Raw genomic sequence first — 21202 nt, 5'->3', positions numbered from 1 at the left:
TTCAAAACCATGATACGGACAAATGGCTTCAAAATTATCGAGAAGTATTCTATAGGATTAGAGGGGTTTGTCAGAATTCCAATCGAAAATCACCAATGCTGAGAATCAAGACTTCTTCAGAGCATCTCAAAGTTAAGGCAAGTCGTGCATTGTGAGACAGGTTCCATACTGCTGGAGTCCCAGCCAAGCACATCTACTGTTCCAGTGGTGGAAAATAATTTGGAACTCATAGATGCGGATACTGATCACCCTGGTTGACGATGAAGAGGCTTCAGTGCACCCATCGAAGCTCCAACGACTCTGGGTTGTCCAAATACAGATTTCACATTTTTCCATAGTATTGACATTGATCTCTCTCCATATGTATGTTACTTCTCAACGGCCATATTCTGTGTTGCTATTGGCAGATTGTCAGGAAGACAAGTTTCTTATTGTCCCCAGTGGAGCGTGCATCCTGTCTGGCCTTAGAGCTGCAACATTTGATGAAAATCAGAAAAACACTCAGCTTGAAGTTGTCTATAACTTTGTGACATTTTATCATGGCTCCAGAGGATACTAGTGGCTACTTTGCTTACCCTCAGACTCCAATTTTGTCCACTCTCGGACATGGAATGCACAGCTGTGTTACCTCTTGATCTTCTACGGACCTTTATAAACAGCATGCCAGTCAGTCTTGAGTGCTTCAATCACAAGTGAAAGTAAGAAGTACGGGACAGTCGCGTGTCCTTGATAGGCAATTCTTCGGGAATGAGACCATCAGACGACTTGGCAGTGTTCATCAAGGTTGCTATTGTAAACCATTCTGGAACAGCACTACACTGTGGGAAGCTGTGCGGATAGTGGGAGTTCGACGTCCAGGGGTTCACACGTGTTATGATTGTGAGTAAAAACAGTCATCATCATCATCATCATCATCATCGTGAGGGGATGTATATTGTAGACAAATTCCAGTATTTAGGTAGTGTTCTGTCATCAGACAATACCATACATCAAGAGATTAGTAACAGAATACAGAAAGCTTCCAAATTCTATCACGCTGTACATCAAATACATTGGGATGAAACATTTCCATTAGTTTCCAAGATCAGCTTGTACAAAATATATCTAGTACCTACTGTATATTGATGTATGGCCTGGAAGCAGCAACACTTACTGGACCAACAAAGAGTTGTCTTCAGGCAACAGAAATGTTCCTCCATTCTTGTCTACAAAAAACAAAAATTATAAAATAAGGAATGTGGATATCCGACAACAGCTTGGATTGGAAAGAAGCTTGCTGGAGACTCTAGAAGTGAAGAGATTACAATGCTATTGTCACATGAAAAGAATGAACCCTCACAGGACTCCTCGAACATACTTTGACCACAATGTTCCTGGGACGAGACCAAGAGGAAGACCTTGTGATGTTTGGGAAAAACAGATAATGAAGGACCTTGAAATTAGAGATGTGACCTGGTGTCACATATATGAGCAGCATCTGTGGATGGATAGAACAAACTGGAGGAGGCTCGTACACAAACACACCCGGCTTTCTGGAGCGAAGAAATGATGATGATGATGATGATGATGATGATGATGATGATGATGATGATGATGATGAGTAAAAGCAGTATTGAGTGGAAAACTTAAAAGCAAGTTTTTATGACTCTGATAACCTGTGACCGTATAAATGTAATTTATTATTCTATTGAACTCTTGGTACTTTTTTTATTAATCTCTCAGTATTGTTTTATTGAATGTACATGTTTTACTACTAATTTCTTTTATTTTGAGCAAGTTTTGATGTTCTATGCTTACAGCAAGAAAGCCTCTGTACTATCCATAAGATATTAATGTTTTTGACAAAACATACTCCCGATTTTTCTCCACAATCTCCTGATTTGTTGTTTTCAAAGATTGTCTGGTGTAGGTGCAAGTATTGTGAATAATGTTCTCATTGCAGGTGCAGCAACTGTGCCTTCCATTCCTGCGACTGGCCTCACTTCTCCGCCATCACTTGTACGAGCAGCCGTTGCCAGAGATCACCACTCCTCAATCAGAATTTGTACGCCTCGTCTATTATCTAGAGCTAGTCACTGAAGGCATGGATTTGAAACGCTTCAATGCTGCTGTCGCCCTTAACTGGCCCTGTGGTGATGCGTCTACGGCTCGGACATGGTGCGAGGAGATGGTGGCATTCACTAACCGGAGCCAAATAGCGGCACGCAATCTCTTAGTTGACCAGCACATACTGTGGAATCAACCTCGGTTACTCAGACTTCCAGAGCTGTACGATAAGATATTCCAGGTAAACTAGTGGTCCACCACAGCAAAGAACATTTTCTTGATCTCGTTATGATCTTGGTATGATTGCAACCTGTTCTGTGCCTCGTGTTCCAGTATTACCACCGGCGGCAGTGCAGCCAGTGCCACTCTGTACCCCGAGAGACTAGCATCTGTCTATTGTGTGGAACTCTAGTGTGTTTCAAAGAAAACTGCTGTAAGCTGCTTGACGTCTGTGAGGCTGTACAGGTATTCACTCATGCTGCATGACTAGTGTTTACTCGGTTAACGGCAGATTGTAATTTGGGCTGTAGATTTTTAAAAACGAAGGATGCTACATTTCAAACGTATAAAATTGATGAAGGAAACCACCTAACTTACAGCCGTATGTCTCACTCGGTGTATTATTATTATTATTATTATTATTATTATTATTATTATTATTATTATTATTATTATTATTAAGTCTGAGGATCAGAGGTAAAGTGTTCACATCCAGGTACCAAGATCGTAGATTCAAATCCGGCAGTCGCAATCGGATCTTGAGGGGCGGGAGAAAGTTCAGTCGGCATCCCATGTCGTACGATAATACTACGCGAAAGATCTCTGGTGATATATTTCGTGTTCATTCATGCACAGGATCACTAATAAATTCTTCCTCACTAACACTGCTGAAATCAGAGCCTAGAACATCAAATATGCTTTGAATTTCGCTATTACTGAGCATTTCACACGAGCAGGCAACTTCCTTCTCAGCCATCTTGTCAACAACAGAATACAGATTTCTCGATCGATATTTTAATCAATTTTCTTTGCCAAAGAAGCATACCAAAGCACTCTGGTGACACTTTGAGACACCAAGAACAGATTTCAATTAGAAATGTTTCCAGAAAAAGCCAACAGATGTCCCAAACCAATATGCGACCTTGCATCCCGGTGTACCAGTCCGCTTGCGGAGTCCTGGCCCAGACGCTCGAGCACGTACCAGTCCGCTTACGGGTGCATAGGGGCTTATAAATGTCAGAAAGAGTATTGGTCCTAGTACTGACCCCTGAGGGATATCAGATGTAACTGTTGATTCTAGGCTGATTGTATCATTCAAACATACATATTGTTTTCTTGCCATTAAATAACTTTGAAGCTACCTATGTGCTGTTCCTCATATTCCTGCTGCTGTTAACTTATTCAACAAGAACAGATGATGAACTGTATCAAACGCTTTCGTTAGGTCAATGAAAAGGCCTGCCAGAAATTTATTGTTATTGAGGGGATTTTGTATCAGAGTCACTACATCAAACGTAACTAATTGAGTGCTGTGATGTGGAAGAAAGCCAATTTTTTTAAATGAAAAAGTTACACGATTTCAGGTAATCCTTAATCTTACTTTTACTTTCGACTCGAGTAATTTTGTAAAGGAAGACAAGATACACGCTGGTCTGTGATTTCCTGGGTCCGATCTATCCCCACTTTTAAAAATTGATATAGCCGTGGCAATTTTAATTTTGTCTGGTACTGCTCCATTTTCTAATGACATGTTAATCAAAGGGACAAATAATGATAATAAATGATCACCACACTTTTTCAAAAAGACATTATTGATTCCATCGTCTGAAACATTATCTTTGTACTTTAAGGATTCCATAATTTCAGTTTTTGTAGTTGGTTTAAGGAACATTGATTGACAAGGTGAATTCTCAAGAAATGAAATTTATTTTGGGGCCAGGAGATTTTCCACTGCGTCCTGCACCACTTTCATATAATACAGATTGTAATTGTCACACATATCCCTTTTAAAAGGATAAATAATATTTCCAACTTTCAATTCAGAGAGCTCTTTAACCTTCTTAGTGCCAGGTCTGGGTGTTCAGAGTATGCCAAGAGTGCCAGACAGATTTAGAGGACCGGGCGAGTTGGCCGTGCAGTTAGGAGCGTGCAGCTGTGAGCTCGCATCTGGGAGATAGTGAGTTTGAACCCCACTGTCGGCAGCCCCGAAGATGGTTTTCCGTGGTTTCCATTTTCACACCAGGCAAATGCTGGGGTTGTACCTTAATTAAGGCCACGACCGCTTCCTTCCCATTCCTAGGCCTTTCCTCTCCCATCGTCGCCATAAGACCTATCTGTGTCGGTGCGACATAAAACAAATAGGAAAAAAAAAAATATTTAGAGGATTTTGCAGGTTCTCACACTCTGGGCTATATAGTTCACAAATATTATCACTATGACTTGAAATTTTTAATAAATGTTAAGAAGACACTCTTACTGCTGAACTAAATTACAATACTAAAATGCTTTTGGATATTTTGAAACAAAATATTTTCCAAACAATTTTGAAACACAAAAAATTACAAAATCTGAAACAAAACAGAAAAATCATAAATTTCAACTCAACAATAAATATTGATGACTTCTTTGAAATGTCCTATTTCAGATGAATAATCATGTAAAGTTTCACATTTTTATCTTGAGTAGTTTAAGTTTGTACAATGGTATCGTAATACACAATTGGCATGTTCAACAATGGAATCGAATGTGGCCCATGGGTTGCAGTCAGGGTGACCAGATGGTGATAGATTATCATTGTTCACAAGATGAAATAATCTCAAGATCAATTGGAATCTGTTTCTTGAGAACATATTTCCAAACCATGGAATATAACAGAAGTTTTTGACCTAATAAGAAAATATTCCCGGCCGTCTAGTTATACCCATTTCCAACAAAACAGCAATGAAAGCCTTCATTTCAGTCAATGTAACTGGGCACCACTGCTATGCTCTTGCATTTGGTGACAAGACATGACTTCTCATACCTGTTTGTCTCTGTAGTTATGAGGTTCCACAATTGAGCCGTGAAAAATAAAATAAAAATACGCTATAGGTTTTGCGTCTAACAAAGGGACGTGTCTCGAGTCAGGAGTATCATAACAATCAGGTGAGGGTTGGTATTTTGGACCTTGACCTAATTGAATTTCACGGAAAACAGGAAATTGTTGCTGTTGGATATTGTTACAGCCGTCATCATCAGTACTGTCACTCAGACGGTCATTACCACTTTCACTGTTTACACTCGACAACAAGCACGTGGTCGGGTGTTTACACAGAAAAGTCTCCGTTGTCACTTTCAATAACACTTTCACTTTTCCATTCCTAACTTGTTGGAGGAAGGAATTTTCATCCGTGCCTTCATCATCCTCTTCTTCACTTAAATTATTAAGATATACAGCCAGTTTGTCGTCATTAACAAAATAACTTCTCCAGCTAGTCGCCATTTTACTCACGCAGCATGGAGATCATATGTCGTAGATGAACACGGACTTTAGAAATTCAATGCATGATAACGAATTAATTTACTCACTATCTAGCGGCATAGTTAAAATCTAATGACCATTCTCTGTGGACGCGACACATAAGCTGTTGCCATCTGACGGCCCAAGTTGTACTAACTCGTATAGAATAGCGCGCTATGCAAACAAAGATATATCGTGGTTGGCACTTTATGCATATACACGAAACAATGATGTATCATTGTCTGGCTCTCTACGGTTTAATGTTAGCAGACTTTCTGAGAATATCCTTGTAGGTCATGTTTGTCTGTTACAATTTTGCACTTTTATTGCAATAATATGTCTTTTTGTTCTCTTTTCAATTTAATTACTAGTCTACTACATGCTTTATATTGTTCTACTATTTCAGTTGATGTGTTTTTAAATTTTGTTTTTGCAATTTTATTTTTCACAAGCTTAAGAAATACAGAAGTTCCCCAAAGTTTAAGGGAGCCGACTTGTGTTGGAGTTTGTGTAATAGTTATGGTTGATTGTTTTACTACATTGCTGACATACTGGCACAGGCTGTCTATTGGCTTTATTTATGTTAGTTGATGAAATATATTTAGGGTTATACGTGAAGTACTGATTGATGCTGGCATAATTTAATTTTGTCCTTTACTGTGAGTTTATTTCTCCCAGTGTGTGCGATATTTTACTAGAATCATTAAACATATCTAATATTAGAATATTGTGTTCACCGAGCTCGATAGCTGCAGTCGCTTAAGTGCAGCCAGTATTCGGGAGACAGTAGGTTTGAACCCCACTGTCGGCAGCCCTGAAGATGGTTTTCCGTGGATTCCCATTTTCACACCAGGAAAATGCTGGGGCTGTACCTTAATTAAGGCCACGGCACTTCCTTCCCACTCCTAGCCCTTTCCTGTCCCATCGTCGCCGTAAGACCTATCTGTGTCGGTGCGACATAAAGCAAATGGGAAAAGAAGAAAAGAATATTGTGATCGCTTAAATTATAGCTATGAGAAGTGTTATTAGCAAATATGTGATAAATTCCATGAAGAATCACAGCTATACAACAGGCTAAAGTTGGTTCAATACTGTGTCAGTCATGTTCATTTGGGAATTTCCAGTACTTGCAGGTTATATGGCTAGGCAGCAGTCATCTTGGAGGCGAAGGCTCTAATGGGCTGTTGCACTATGGGTTTGTTAGTTTTGTGTTATAGAAGATACTGAGAGAGAGCTAAGCAAAGCCATTACAAGACATGAAGGCCGTTTTAGAAGTGGAAGGTAAGGGCTTCCATTCTTTATAACCTTGGCACTAATTGGGATAGAGTGATTTTTAATGTAGGTTGAATGAATCTCGGGCACTTCTGCTTCTCCTTACGAGTAAATCTTGTAATTAGCTCATTGGCACCATAGTAAATTTTCGTCCTGCTTGGCCAAAAAGATCCTATTTATTTTTAGAAAAATGACTATGTAAATTATGTCTATTTTGGTTCACAAATCAATTTATATTCCCTAATCATCTTGAAATGATCGGATTGACACCAGGAATCCCAGTAAATGCAATATCCATAGGTGTGTTTGCATCATGCGTCCATTTCTGTGTTTCAGTCTGTATTTGTACAGCATCACCTCCAGCAGTGTCATAACTTTCTAGTCACTAATGTCACTACTACCACTTAAAATACAGTTACGCAAACCACTACAATCTTTGTCTTCTTAGTCATTGTCCCAAGTCCAGCATGGAATCATCTTTAGAGTCACTTTCCAACCACATTAAAAAATATTCATTTGTTTTTATATATTATCCCTCGGACTATGTATGGGTGCGTTCTCAAATAACATGCTCTGTAAACAATTTGAAATACACTGCAAGTACATAGAGAGCCATCTTTTCTCTGTCGTGGGGCTGATGACCTAGATGTTAGGTCCCTTTAAACAACAAGCATCACAATCATTGTGATCATCATCTCTGTGATGCAAACTGCACACCTCTCAATATTCAGACGGAACCTTGGTCCACAATGCCGGTGTACAGAACTGTTCCGTAAGTCAGCACTCATTGAAGGAAAACACAGGGCCTTTAAATGAGTCCTGGCATTGTTTCCACTTGTGCCAGGCTCCTCACTCTCATCTATCTTATCCAGCCATTCTTGGTCAATTCTTGTTCTTTCCTGGCCCCGACAGTATTAGTATTAAGGTTCCAAGGCCTAGGAAATTTTTCATTATGTCCTTTGTGACTTTTGTCTTTCTTTGGCTGATATCTTCATGCTTTGAAGTGTCAGACCCCTTCCATTTTTTCCCTCTGTTTAAGTGTTAATAGAGGGTTGCCCAGTTGTTCTTCCTCTCAAAATAATAATCACCACCACTCTTAGGTTTCTTCCCTACTGACATCACTTGAGACATCATAATCACTGCACCTATTTTCAGGTTCTAAGATATCAGATTGCAGGCTTTGAGCACAGTCTGCCATTAAATCCAAGTCGTCAGCATAGGCTAAACTGCTTACTACATTTCCACCTAACTGAATCCCTCCCTGATATTTTATACCTTTCAGTAAATGATCCATGTGAACTATAAACAACAAAGATGAAAGATTACAGCGTTGTCTACCTACTGTATCTGCCATCTATTCTCACTGCAGCTCAGTTGTCAACATTATGTCTTCAATTGTGTGTAATAATCTACCCTTATTCCCAAAATCTCTCAGTATGGCTAACATCTTTTCCCTCACTATCAATCAATCACTACTGATCTGCATTTAGGGCAGTCACCCAGGTGGCAGATTCCCTATATGTTGTTTTCCTAGCCTCTTCTTAAGTGACTCTTGCCATGTGCCTTCGCTAGATTTTCGAAATATAAACATAACTGTAGCATCTTTCAGTTCTTGGCACGTACTGAAAGTCTGGTCCTGTTAACTCCCTGTGATCTGAAATGGCACTGGTGTTCATCCAATTTACTCCCAACCATTGATCGCACTTTCCTTTGCTTATAGATAGGTGCAATTACTGCTTTTGTCCAATAAGAAGAAACCTTACTAACATTCCATGCTATTCTTATTATTCTATGAAGCCACTTTATTCCTTCTACTATCATTGTTCTCCTGGAACTTGGTTGTTTGCGACTTCAGTAGAAATATTTCCTTTTACATTGAGAAGATTTTCAAAATATTCCTTTCATCTGTCCAGGAATTTCCTGGGATCTACCATGAGTTCACCTTATTTATCTAGAATGCTGTCCATTTCCCCTTTCTCTCCTTTTGTAAGATTCCTTATCACAGTCCCATATGGTTGCCCTGCCACTTGACCAAGCCTTTCCAGGTTATTACTGAAACTTCCCATGACTCCTTGGATTCTAAAATTATTTGTGTTGCCCTGTTTCTTTTATCTACATATAGGCAACTTTTGATCCGCCTACTTTTTCCGTTTACAACCTGCCCTCACTTCATCATTCCATCAAGATGGTCACTTTTTTCCATCCTTACAGACAGTTGTTCTTCAGTATTCCTTCGCCATTTCTACTACAGCATTCATATATACCACCCATTCTCATTCTATATCCTGAACCTGCTCTCTACCTGTTCTTTGGATTTTTTTTTTTTTTAACTACTCACACACTAAGACAATTCTCATCCTAATTCTTCCAACTGCTAAATCTACCCACGTCATTCCCTCATATATGTGCCTGACAGAAACTATGTTGCATTCATTATTATTCCTGATGAACAGTCCCACCCTGCACTCTGCCCCTCACTTTATAGTACTTGTTAAGAACGCTTTATAATCTCCTAAGACATCCAGATATATCCTCTTTGCTGATTCACCCTGTTCTACTTCCTTTCGTCCACAAGATCCACAAACACTGAGGTCAACTGTCAGAATCGTCAAGTGGACAGAGGAACAACCATTGCTACAATTCAAGATTTCAAATTAATTAATGATTAGTAGTTTAATTTCTTTTGTAGTGTTACGTAGTCCTGCAGATAGTTCTAATTCTTCTTCATTATGCAACCACAAGCATAGATGAATAAAATTTGTCAAGAAGTGTAGAATGAAGGCTGGTTTTGTTTTGCAATTGGCTTTACGTCGCACCGAGACAGGTAGGTCTTATGGCGACGATGGGACGGGAAAGGGCTACGAGTGGGAAGGAAGCAGCTGTGGACTTAATTAAGGTACAGCCCCAGCATTTGCGTGGTGTGAAAATGGGAAGCCACGGAAAACCATTTTCAGGGCTGCCGACAGTGGGGTTCGAACCCACTGTCTCCCAGATGCAAGCTCACAGCTGCGCGCCCTTAACCGCACGGCCAGCTCGCCCGGTGAACGAAGGCTGTGTGTGATAACACTTGCCGGATAATGTGGTACTTAGTTGTTTGTCCTTAGGCCTCTGAAATGATATTCCTACATAGAACATAAGATCCTTATGACTTAAGTGAATGAAATATGTAAAGGAAATAATTAAGTTGTTTTTTACTGTTCCATAAATATGGGATTTCCACTATTCTGTATGAGGTCAACATGAGACAGGCTATTATGGCATGGAAATCCTGTACAATACAGAACAACCCCAAAACTGTGCGTATTTGAGATGATTTAACGCGGACAGATATTTACGATTTTTATTTATCATGTGTTTCAGTATGTTTCTTCCAGTGCTTCTTATGTTAACTTAATGATCATATTCAAGCTGATTTTTTCAACATACTTCTGATTATGAAGTCATGAACGAATGTTACTTTTAAGAATATTTATTTTAATGCCATTTATTATCTATAGTTTCCAATAAATGGATTGAAATAATATAAACTGAGGTTGTAGGAAGTAGCACGTTGAAAATCAAATATTTATAACACAGTGTAATTAGTTTGGGTTTTACAGGATTAATTTTTGTCTGTTGTTAGCACTCTATTGACTGTGGAGGAGGAACAGCCATCTTCCTTGTGGTCACATCGTCCTATATCATTGTGATCAGAGGGAAGAGAGCATGTCTCTGGGGCTCTGTCTACCTGGACAGCTTTGGCGAAGAGGATCGAGAGCTCAAGTAAGTATAACATGATCTGCTACAGGGGTTTCCACAGGACTTGAGTAACAAGCTGCAAAAATAAATTGAATTTTTTCAGAGAGGAAATATAGTGTATTATGAATGGATAGTAGATAATTATATAGTCTGTTCTACTTGTTGACAGGTTAGTTTTTCTAATTTTTCTAATTGCAACAGATAATGTTTCACCTACTCTAATTCTCTGAATAGCCACCCATTTAGTCACTCTTTCATCCAGTCCAGTTGCACACATTTTTGTCACTAGTCTTCCATGATCTATCCTGTCAAACAAATGCATTACATAGGTTAATTGCTATACAGTCCATTTGACCTCCTGAATCTAAGGCCGCTATTAGCCGTGGGCGACTAGTGGTGCAACTAGTTGCTCTGGCGAATCGCGGACCATTGGATCAAATTGAGCCTATTAGCCACGGGCGACTAGTAGCGCAACTGAACAACTAATTGCCGGCCGTCATCTGAGCCAGCAACTGCTCTTGCGACTTTTATTTGCTCAAATATGTGATGGGGCATTGCAGTAAATGTAGCCTATTAGCCGTGGGCGACTAGTGGCCAACTAGTCGCCTGGTGTACCTCCCCGTGCATACGGAAACATCACTTAAGTTCGTGTTCTTACACCAGCTTGGTGTAATGCAGAAGATGGAACGCAATGGAGTCAGTGATCCGCCTAACCATTATCTTTCTTCGTGACCTTGTTTGGTCTCGTGCTGTGATAGAGTGAATATTTTACTTATTGTGATAGTTTATTTATTGAACATGGAGACATCAAATTAATTACAACAGCAAATTAAGGAGATGGGAAATTATTTGAAAGTCAAATAAATACTGTAGACCATTTTTGAGGTAGAGTGAAAACTGGTCACTTGGGATTCCAGAACTGAAGCTTACGCTGACAAAATAAAAACACTGAATTCTTGGAACAGCATTTTAAAGAACTTTATTCCAGAATTTGAAGCAAAACCCATAGGCGAGAAGAATATTCTAGGTGAGTATTATGAAACTTTTACTACTCTTATATGGAAATATGTAATATCCATAAAAATTCTATAATCATTTACATTTACAAGTACCATTGGTCCATTATTTGGCTATATTAGTGAATTACAGCTCAGCTGGGAAACACTTGTTCAGTCCTGTTTCGTTTCCCGTTATTTTTTCTTTTATGTAGCTGAGAAATTTGTAAAATGACAACTTTGACAGCTATTATGCGGAAAATTTTCAGACATTTTGGGGATGCGTTATAACAGGAGCTGAGACCGGTACACCCACCATCAAATTAAGCATAGTAAATATTGTGCCAATTTATGGCACTTCTTCCAAATGTTACTTATGGGTGGTGTATCAGCAGCGTGTTAACTACAAAGCTGATTTTGAGGCTTACATAAATGTGGACTCTGGCAATATAGTGGCCGAGCCTCCTTCAACTCTGCTGCTGAGTAAGAAAAAGAAGATTATTCCCAACAACAAGAGTTCGAGCTGCCTTTCCACGTACCGTCAGCAGACCAGGCGTTAAGTGCAGTGGCTATTCTTCAATCCTACATACAGAGTCAGTTGAATGTAAATGACAGTGTTTTCACAGCAATAAATGTTGTTGAAAAGTATGTGGAAGAAAAGATTAACAGTAAAATAACAGAAGAGACTAACAGATTGTTTTCCAAAGGTGTTAACGGAGGTGTGTTTCTTGTTTCACTACCATATGTACTGTATCCTGTCTTCTAAAAAATTTACTACAATAAGGGTCATAATTAAAGTGAAATAGAATTTTTTTGTACATTTTTAAATACTGTTAAAAATAATGTATTCAGTATAAGCCTGTAGATACATATTATTCAGTTATGTGCTATACACGCCCAAAAACTGTATTCTCTATGACTCGAAATAAAATTTAGCTCCTGAGGTGATTCAAGATATCGAGGTTCCACTGTATTACATTTGCACTATGAAGTTTTAGACTTGTGTTCCGTTATGCACTGAGCACTGGATCTGTGTAATTTTTGTAGGTTTTTTGTGATACGGTGACAAGGGGTAGAGATTTATCATTTTAAAATCAGAAACTTAATATTTTGATTTGCAGATTTAGCATTTTATAGCATTTATACATTTGTGATTGTTTTACAACATTTAGAAAAAGATAGAATTTGAGTTAGTTCTCATAAATATGTAATGTCTTGTGATAATAGTAAAGTGAAATTAAAATTGCATTTGCTTAGAGCTAAAAGTATAATAAAACTGTATTACTGTAAGTATTGTAACCCCAAAACAGGCAACATTAATTAATAGAACACATTTAAATTAATAATAAATAAATAAATAATAATAATAATAATAATGGTAAAGGGAAATGTATAAAATGACGAGACAACAGTTATAACCATCGCAAGATTCGGAAACACACGTTGCTAGATATAAAACAAACAGGATTACCAAAATGACAACTAGTGAAGGATGTGGGAAAGCGGGCTGGGATCCCTAAGAAACGTGAACGCTGTTACCCTTCAGTCCACATTTACTGACAAATAAGGCTTACATGTAAACATGTAAACAACCAAATATGTTAATTAAAAGAAAAGGGAATTACCACCAAAATCAAAAGGATATGCTTAGCTGTAGAGCTAATGCGTTACAAAGAAAAGTGGCGAATGCCAAGGTCTAAGGTAAACTGCGGGTCCGAATGAAATTTATATTTTAAGTTAAAGTTTGAGAGAAGGGAACATGCTTACCCTGAGGTGGCTGGAGCTCGCTGACGGGACAACACCTGAAGTGCGTCTGGCTGCTAGGCCGTTCAAAAAACCAAAGACGTGGACAAGAGCCCCGCTCCCACCAAGGAGCCGAAGGCCGGAAATTGATAAACACACAAAAAGCCAATCGGTAAAGCTCGCCGCAATTCAGACATAATTTTCACCAATAGGCGAGGTTGTTATTCTGACCTATCAGAAGGCTGTTTGAGCAACATCCTTCTGATGAGCCAGCATAGGACAGAAAACGAGAAGAAAAATACTCCTAGAGATGCCAAGTGTCCGTACACCCTGTCACAAAAGTTAGGTACTGCACACGGTTTCACCATATTACAAAATACACAATTTGTTCAATATCAGACAAACATAAGTCCAAATAAAATTTTACTTCTTCCTAGATTGAAACTTAATGTGTCTCTTGATGTCTCTGAATTAAATTTTTAAAAATTATATTACAATAAATTTTAGAACCCATTAAATTTCTCCGTTCTTTCTTGATATTTCCAAATTAAATAAAAATGTATACTACAATAAATTTCTCCGTCCTTTCTTGATGACAATTCAAATACAGGTCACAAGTATGTATTTATACATTTATTTTAAACATATAGGCCAAAGTATAATGCAGAAAGAAAGAAAGAAAGAACAAATTTATAATGAAGCAAAATTAGACTAATTAACAGAAGATATACAAAATTAACTATAGTCATGTTCATGAATCAATGATGCTGTTGAAGGATATCACAAAACATACCTAAACCTTTTATTCTATCATTCGAGTTCTCTTATCTCTTACAATTAAATTGTGTTTATTGAAATCTATTTCAGCATCGACAATGTTGGCAAGACCCAATACAGAGATGCTTGGGCAAACTCTGTTTATTTGAGCTTAGCAGCCAACAGCATATGCAGGCAATCCAAGGGCACACAAACTACTTGGTTTAAGTTTCCAGAAAAAAACAAAAAAACAGTGCAGAAAAAGTTGTGAATGGTTTTTGAAAAATAACTCGAAACTGCAAGTCCTTTACAAAGGTAAAAAATTGAGTGTATCCTCCTAATTCAATAAATCATATAATTCTATCATTCGATGGAGTAATCAAATTCAAATATGTTTCAGCTCGTTTGAGACACCTTCAGTGAAACAAGGGGGGAGGGGGGGTGTTTGAAATAATTTACATAATACAAGCTAAAAAATGCCAAAAAACATATTGAAGGAACAAATGAAAAAAGCAAAGAGAGACATGACGGAAACAAAATTAGCACAATATACAATATTTTCATCATCATGTGGAGCAGAAAACAACTCGCTGCAATAAAATTCAGTGAAAACAGGGGTTAATACAAAACATAATTGAAACTTAAAACTGTGTTAACCTAAAAGAAAAGAAATGAAAAACAAATGATACAGATGGAAATGAACAATACGTGCACATAGTGAGGTTGCAGACCTCTTAGTTTACAAAATATTGGTTTTATGACAATACAAAACAGGATGAAATCACTGTGTCAGAATGTTTTCATTTCTTTTCTCTTAGGTTAACACAGTTTCAAGTTTCAATTCTGTTTTGTATTAACCCCTGTTTTCACTGAATTTTATTGCAGTGAGTTGTTTTTTGCTCCACATGGTGATGTAAATATTGTATATTGTGCTAATTTTGTTTCCATCATGTCTCTCTTTTGTTTTTTCATTTGTTCCTTCATTATGGTTTTTTTGGCATTTTTTTAGCGTGTATTATGTAAATTATTTCAACCTCCCCCCGCCCCCTTTCTCACTGCAGATGGCTCAAACGAGCTGAAACATGTTTGATTTTGATTACTCCATCTAATGATGGAATTATATGATGTATTGAATTAGGAGGATACACTCAATTTTTTACCTTTGTAAAGTGAAAACCATCAATACAGAATGATTCTAATAACTTGTAGTGCAAGTCCTTACAAGCATTTTGCAAAAAATGAGCACACCTAACCATGCGACATTTTAAAGATTTTGAGAACTAATTTTGCATGTAAATCAATTATTGAAGGACAAAGTAGAGTTTTAGGAAAAGAAAAGCATTTTAGTCATCAGCAATCATGAAATGGACACATCACCATCAAATAAAAATGCGTACTAATTTTCAAAGGAAAATATTGTCATAGTGTTCCAGTTCATAGCATCTTCTTTCATGTTGGAATGGATGTAGCTAAGAATCCTTAGTAGGAAGAAAAGAAACATTCACGAATACACAGATACCAAACTGACTGAAGATCTCTGCCGTATAATCAGTTATTTTAAAATTTGATTGTTCTGATTAATGCTCATGTTTGGCAATACTGTATTACTGTACTGCCTTTAACCAAACACGTCTGCTTACTGACTGCTGCCGTAGCCTTGTAGGCTCAGAATTACGCTTGGCTATAAGAAACATTCATTGTTGAGCAGATACATTTAGAATGCCAGGTTAACCTGCAGTGGGATCTATTAAAGGACTGTGAAATGTGCTTCAATGAAATTTTGAATTAATTTTTGTGATGTTTATTTCTGTGCCTCCTTTATAACTTACAGAATTAATTTGTGAGAATGTGGGATGTGTTTCAGACGAGGCAAGCCGCTGTACCTGTCTCCGGGCCGCTATCAGCTGTTGGAGCAGCAGTGGCTGGCACATCGTTTCGACCATACGAACAAGAAGTGGGTGTGGCATCGTGATCTGCTCTGAGATCTGCCTTCTGTTGTATAGTTTCTAGCACTTACTGTAGATAGTCCTGTGTGTGATCTTGTAGATTTAAGTTACACATATGAAGTGGACGTAAAATTCTTTTACCAATCATCAGTTTGTTCTCGAGTCACTGGGATGTTATTTTTGAAAGATCTAAATGGTGGCTCTCGTTTTGTTATGTATCTTTTGAGATGTTGTTTTATATAATGTGGCTGTGATATACATATATACATATATATGGGAGTTTTATTGTATATTTTTAATCTTCCTGCACAGCTTGTCATGTTTTTTGCTTCATCACATCTGCTCCTCCAGGAAGAGTTATACATGTTTCTTGTGTGAATGACTTTAATGAAGAATGAATTTAAAATAAAGGATACTGTTTATTTGAAGATGATTGTTAAGTCCTTCTCTTAACGTATGAGTTGTTATGTTAGCACCACACTGAGAATAAAGGAAAACTGTTTAATTTTTACTAGTGCTCTTTTATGTATGAACCCCCAAGAATGTCATGGAAATGTTACAAATTTAATTCAAAATTTGATATTTGTACATATTCTTTAATGTATAACAGATATTATCCACAATTGACAATATTGTAAATACTGTAATGAATAAAAAGAAATGCACACGAAACAAGAGTTATACAGAAAATAAAGGAAGTTACTGGAAATATACACTCATGTTGTGAAAGTATAAATGGAGTTAGATTGTTCTTTAGCTAACCAAGCTGTTCTCACAGGAAACTTAATAATGTTTGCAGAACAGTCAAGAGAATCTGTCATTTTTATAAGTCCATTAACCTTTTCACTACTGATTCTTAAAGAGGACCGTGCAACCAAAGTGCTAGATATCTCCTTTTTTTCTCAACTGACTTTTTATAAAAGCCATTATTGTCATCTGCAACATTAGTTAAAATTTTCACATTCACAAAAAGTTCAAATACTCTGGTTCTGGGATTACTGGAGTCAGCTCCCGGCACAAACTCACAGTCAGACCGTGTGAAAGACACATAGATTTCCCGACCACATTTCTCCTTCCCTTGACACTTCCTCATCGCAATTGTTTTTCAAAATTTATTCATTTTTGCCACTTTCCAAATCTACACCTAAATGAATTTCTTTCTTTCAAACCCCAACAGATTTCTTCGGGCATATACTATGATCTCTAGGGCAAGGCATTTAATGACCTATAATTTCACAATGTATGCAAAATAAAAAAGGCAATTATAACCCAAAAATAGTATAAAAATAACCAAACAGTTTTTAAAAATGACTAAAACATTTGAATTTATTGTATGATGCTGTTCTTTTATTGGTGAATTACAGAGTCTAATGAGTTTACAGTATTATTGTTAGTGTATTATTAAACTATATTGTTACTTGAATTAATTTCATAGTATTTGAATTTACATTTTTTCAATAAGGCACCTGCATAATTTACTTTACAATGGCGAAAAATGAAAGTATCCTCCTATTCAATACATCATATATTCCGTCATTAGACGGAGTAAACAAATTCAGATATGTTTCGGCTCGTTTGAGCCATCTTCAGTGAAAAAATTAGGGGGGTTGGAATAATTTACATAATATGAGTTGAAAAAATGCTAAAAAACATAATGAAAGCGCAAATGAAAAAACAAACAAAAGAGAGCCTAGACGGAAACAAAATAGCATAAATATACAATATTTACATCAATATGCAGAGCAAAAAACAACTTATTGCGAACAAAATTCAGTGAAACAGGTGTTAATTTGAAATAATAATTGATACTAAAAACTGCGTTAACTTAAGAAACAAGGGAATGAGAAAACAAATATTTACACCCAAATAAAAATGTTTTAAAGTACACCAATGAAATAATAAGGAAACATTGCATTGTGATAAGTTACTTGGTTTTCCGTCATTAAAAAAAAATATTTAAAAGCCTCCTTCTGCAAGGAGAACAAGACGTCCTGTGACATAAATGGTGGGCTGTGACGTCATTATTCAGTATCGCGTGAAGGTCTACCAACCAGTGAGCTGTTTACTAAAAGCCGAATATTTATTATTTGTGATCGTGAATAATTTTGAAATGACCAGAGAAGGGTTCAATAAAAGCATAGTCAGATAATCTAGCATGTGTGGATGCCATCATGGTGGCATCATTCTTGAAAAATAGCGACTCTTTTGTGGCTGCAGAAATTCGCGGAACAAAAGCAAATTGGCATTTTTTAATACGTGCAATATACTGTAATCATAGTATAATGGTAAACAAGGAACATGAATAGAAACCACATAAATCATGTTTGCCGTTTATTTCTAGATTGGTTCCCACAACAGAAAATGCATTAAATTTTCAGGCTTTCACCAGTACTATAGTAACAAGTCATACTTCAGCAATTAGCATTATAGTACTATAGTTTTATACCTATCATGCCCGAAAAATATAGATTGATTAAATATCTTTAGTTCATTTCTCTGGTTTTTCAAAAGCTGAGCGTATCAAGGCAGAACAGTGTCATGGTGACATTTTAGTCACTCAGTATAGGAACGTCTTTCGGTGCTGTGATTTTTACCCTTTGGTTTATTTATTTGGCATGTGTAACGTAAAACTTAGGCTAACTTTAGACAATATTTTAAACGCCAACATCGCTATTATTTGTAGTAATGTATTTTCACTGCAAGGTGCAATTATTTATTTAAACAATATTGTTATTGATGAGTCTAGTTAACTTAAGAGACTGAGACCACCCCAACCGACAAGCATTGGTTTTGTAAAGATAGATTTGGTTTATTTTCTAAATTCATGTTTGTTTTTTTCATTATGTACATGCTTACTTTCTGTATTTTTTTACAATTGGCTTTATGCCGCACCGACACAGATAGGTCTTATGACGACGAAGGGATAGGAAAGGACTAAGAGAGTGAAGGAAGCGACCATGGCCTTAATTAAATAATTTATAAATAACTAGCTGATGTACCCGTGCTTCGCAACGGGATTCTCAGAAAGACTGTCTTTGTGGTTTTCCTACCTGAAGTCGTCAGAGGGAATGTAGTGATTAAAAGCAATGTTATATAAAATATTCAATCAAATTAATAAACCGCACATTTTCTCACTTTTAACGAACTGTACTACTGCGCCGATCTAACAGTCCAAAGTTCCAGTGCTGCAGTGACCAGACCGCAGACAGATGTGAACACTTCTCTGCCATTATTCTGTTAAATATGCATACTACTCATTCCAATCAGTGCCTCAGAGTAGGAATTAATAGCTCGAATGCTATGATGAACCAATTTGTTACGTGTCAGTAGTATCAGAAATTTATCTAACTCCTCAGCTACTTCCCGCCAATACAACAATACAACAATCAATACTGATCTGCATTTAGGGCAGTCGCCCAGGTGGCAGATTCCCTATCTGTTGCTCTCCCAGCCCTTTCCTAAATGATTTCAAAGAAATTGGAAATTTATTGAACATCTCCCTTGGTAAGTTATTCCAATCCCTAACTCCCCTTCCTATAAATGAATATTTGCCCCAGTTTGTCCTCTTGAATTCCAACTTTATCTTCATATTGTGATCTTTCCTACTTTTATAAACGCCATTCAAACTTATTCGTCTACTAATATCATTCCACGCCATCTCTCCGCTGACAGCTCGGAACATACCACTTAGTCGAGCAGCTCTTCTTCTTTCTCTCAATTCTTCCCAACCCAAACATTGCAACATTTTTGTAACGCTACTCTTTTGTCGGAAATCACTCAGAACAAATCAAGCTGCTTTTCTTTGGATTTTTTTCAGTTCTTGAATCAGGTAATCCTGGTGAGGGTCCCATACACTGGAACCATACTCTAGTTGGGGTCTTACCAGAGACTTATATGCACTCTCCTTTACATCCTTACTACAACCCCTAAACACCCTCATAACCATGTGCAGAGATCGGTACCCTTTATTTACAATCCCATTTATGTGATTACCCCAATGAAGATCTTTCCTTATATTAACACCTAGACACTTACAATGATCCCCAAAAGGAACTTTCACCCCATCAACGCAGTAATTAAAACTGAGAGGGCTTTTCCTATTTGTGAAACTCACAACCTGACTTTTAACCCCATTCATCAACATACCATTGCCTGCTGTCCATCTCACAACATTTTCGAGGTCACGTTGCAGTTGCTCACAGTCTTGTAACTTATTTATCACTCTATAGAGAATAACATCATCCGCAAAAAGCCTTACCTCCGATTCCACTCCTTTACTCATATCATTTATATATATAAGAAAACATAAAGGTCCGATAACACTGCCCTGAGGAACTCCTCAACTATTACAGGGTCAGACAAAGCTTCACCTACTCTAACTCTCTGAGATCTATTTTCTAGAAATATAGCAACCCATTCAGTCACTCTTTTGTCTAGTCCAATTGCACTCATTTTTGCCAGTAGTCTCCCATGAACCACCCTATCAAATGCTTTAGACAGGTCAATCGCGATACAGTCCATTTGACCTCCAGAATCCAAGATATCTGCTATATCTTGCTGGAATCCTACAAGTTGAGCTTCAGTGGAATAACCTTTCCTAAAACCGAATTGCCTTCTATCGAACCAGTTATTAATTTCACAAACATGTCTAATATAATCAGAAAGAATGCCTTCCCAAAGCTTACATACAATGCATGTCAAACTTACTGGCCTGTAATTTTCAGCTTTATGTCTATCACCCTTTCCTTTATACACAGGGACTACTATAGCAACTCTCCATTCATCTGGTATAGCTCCTCCGACCAAACAATAATCAAATAAGTACTTCAGATATGGTACTATATCCCAACCCATTGTCTTTAGTATATCCCCAGAAATCTGATCAATTCCGGCCGCTTTTCTAGTTTTCAACTTTTGTATCTTATTATAAATGTCATTGTTATCATATGTAAATTTTATTACTTCTTTGGCCTTAGTCTCCTCCTCTAATCAAAATCAAAATCTCTTTATTTGCAAATGAGGTGTCTACCTCGGTGGCAAATGGTACACTAAAATACATTATTGTCAAGCACTAAATTTTAAATTAACAGGAGACGAAGAAAATTTTCCTAGAATACAATATTATACAATTTACGCTAATAATTTTTTCTATTAAACACACACATCATCCTTAATAAATTTATATTGTTTACAAAATTCTACTTATA

At 37.2% G+C, this 21202-nt stretch overlaps 1 protein-coding gene across 2 annotated transcripts in view; it reads left to right on the top strand.

Annotated features, from left to right (window-relative positions):
* Ubr3 (Ubr3 ubiquitin ligase) overlaps positions 1-16506 on the top strand; it is a 526217-nt gene extending 509711 nt beyond the window's left edge. For both annotated transcript variants that reach the window (XM_068227568.1, XM_068227567.1), the window contains exons 27-30: positions 1943-2287; positions 2380-2511; positions 10440-10579; positions 15914-16506. In XM_068227568.1, coding sequence (XP_068083669.1) covers positions 1943-2287; positions 2380-2511; positions 10440-10579; positions 15914-16031 — 735 coding nt within the window. In that variant the 3' untranslated portion in view covers positions 16032-16506. The remainder of the gene's footprint in view (positions 1-1942; positions 2288-2379; positions 2512-10439; positions 10580-15913) is intronic.
* Positions 16507-21202: the final 4696 nt, after the last annotated feature.

The sequence above is a fragment of the Anabrus simplex genome, chromosome 5 (assembly GCF_040414725.1).
Source record: "Anabrus simplex isolate iqAnaSimp1 chromosome 5, ASM4041472v1, whole genome shotgun sequence".
NCBI classification, from domain to species: domain Eukaryota; kingdom Metazoa; phylum Arthropoda; class Insecta; order Orthoptera; family Tettigoniidae; genus Anabrus; species Anabrus simplex.
This window is presented reverse-complemented; position numbering and strand designations above follow the sequence as displayed.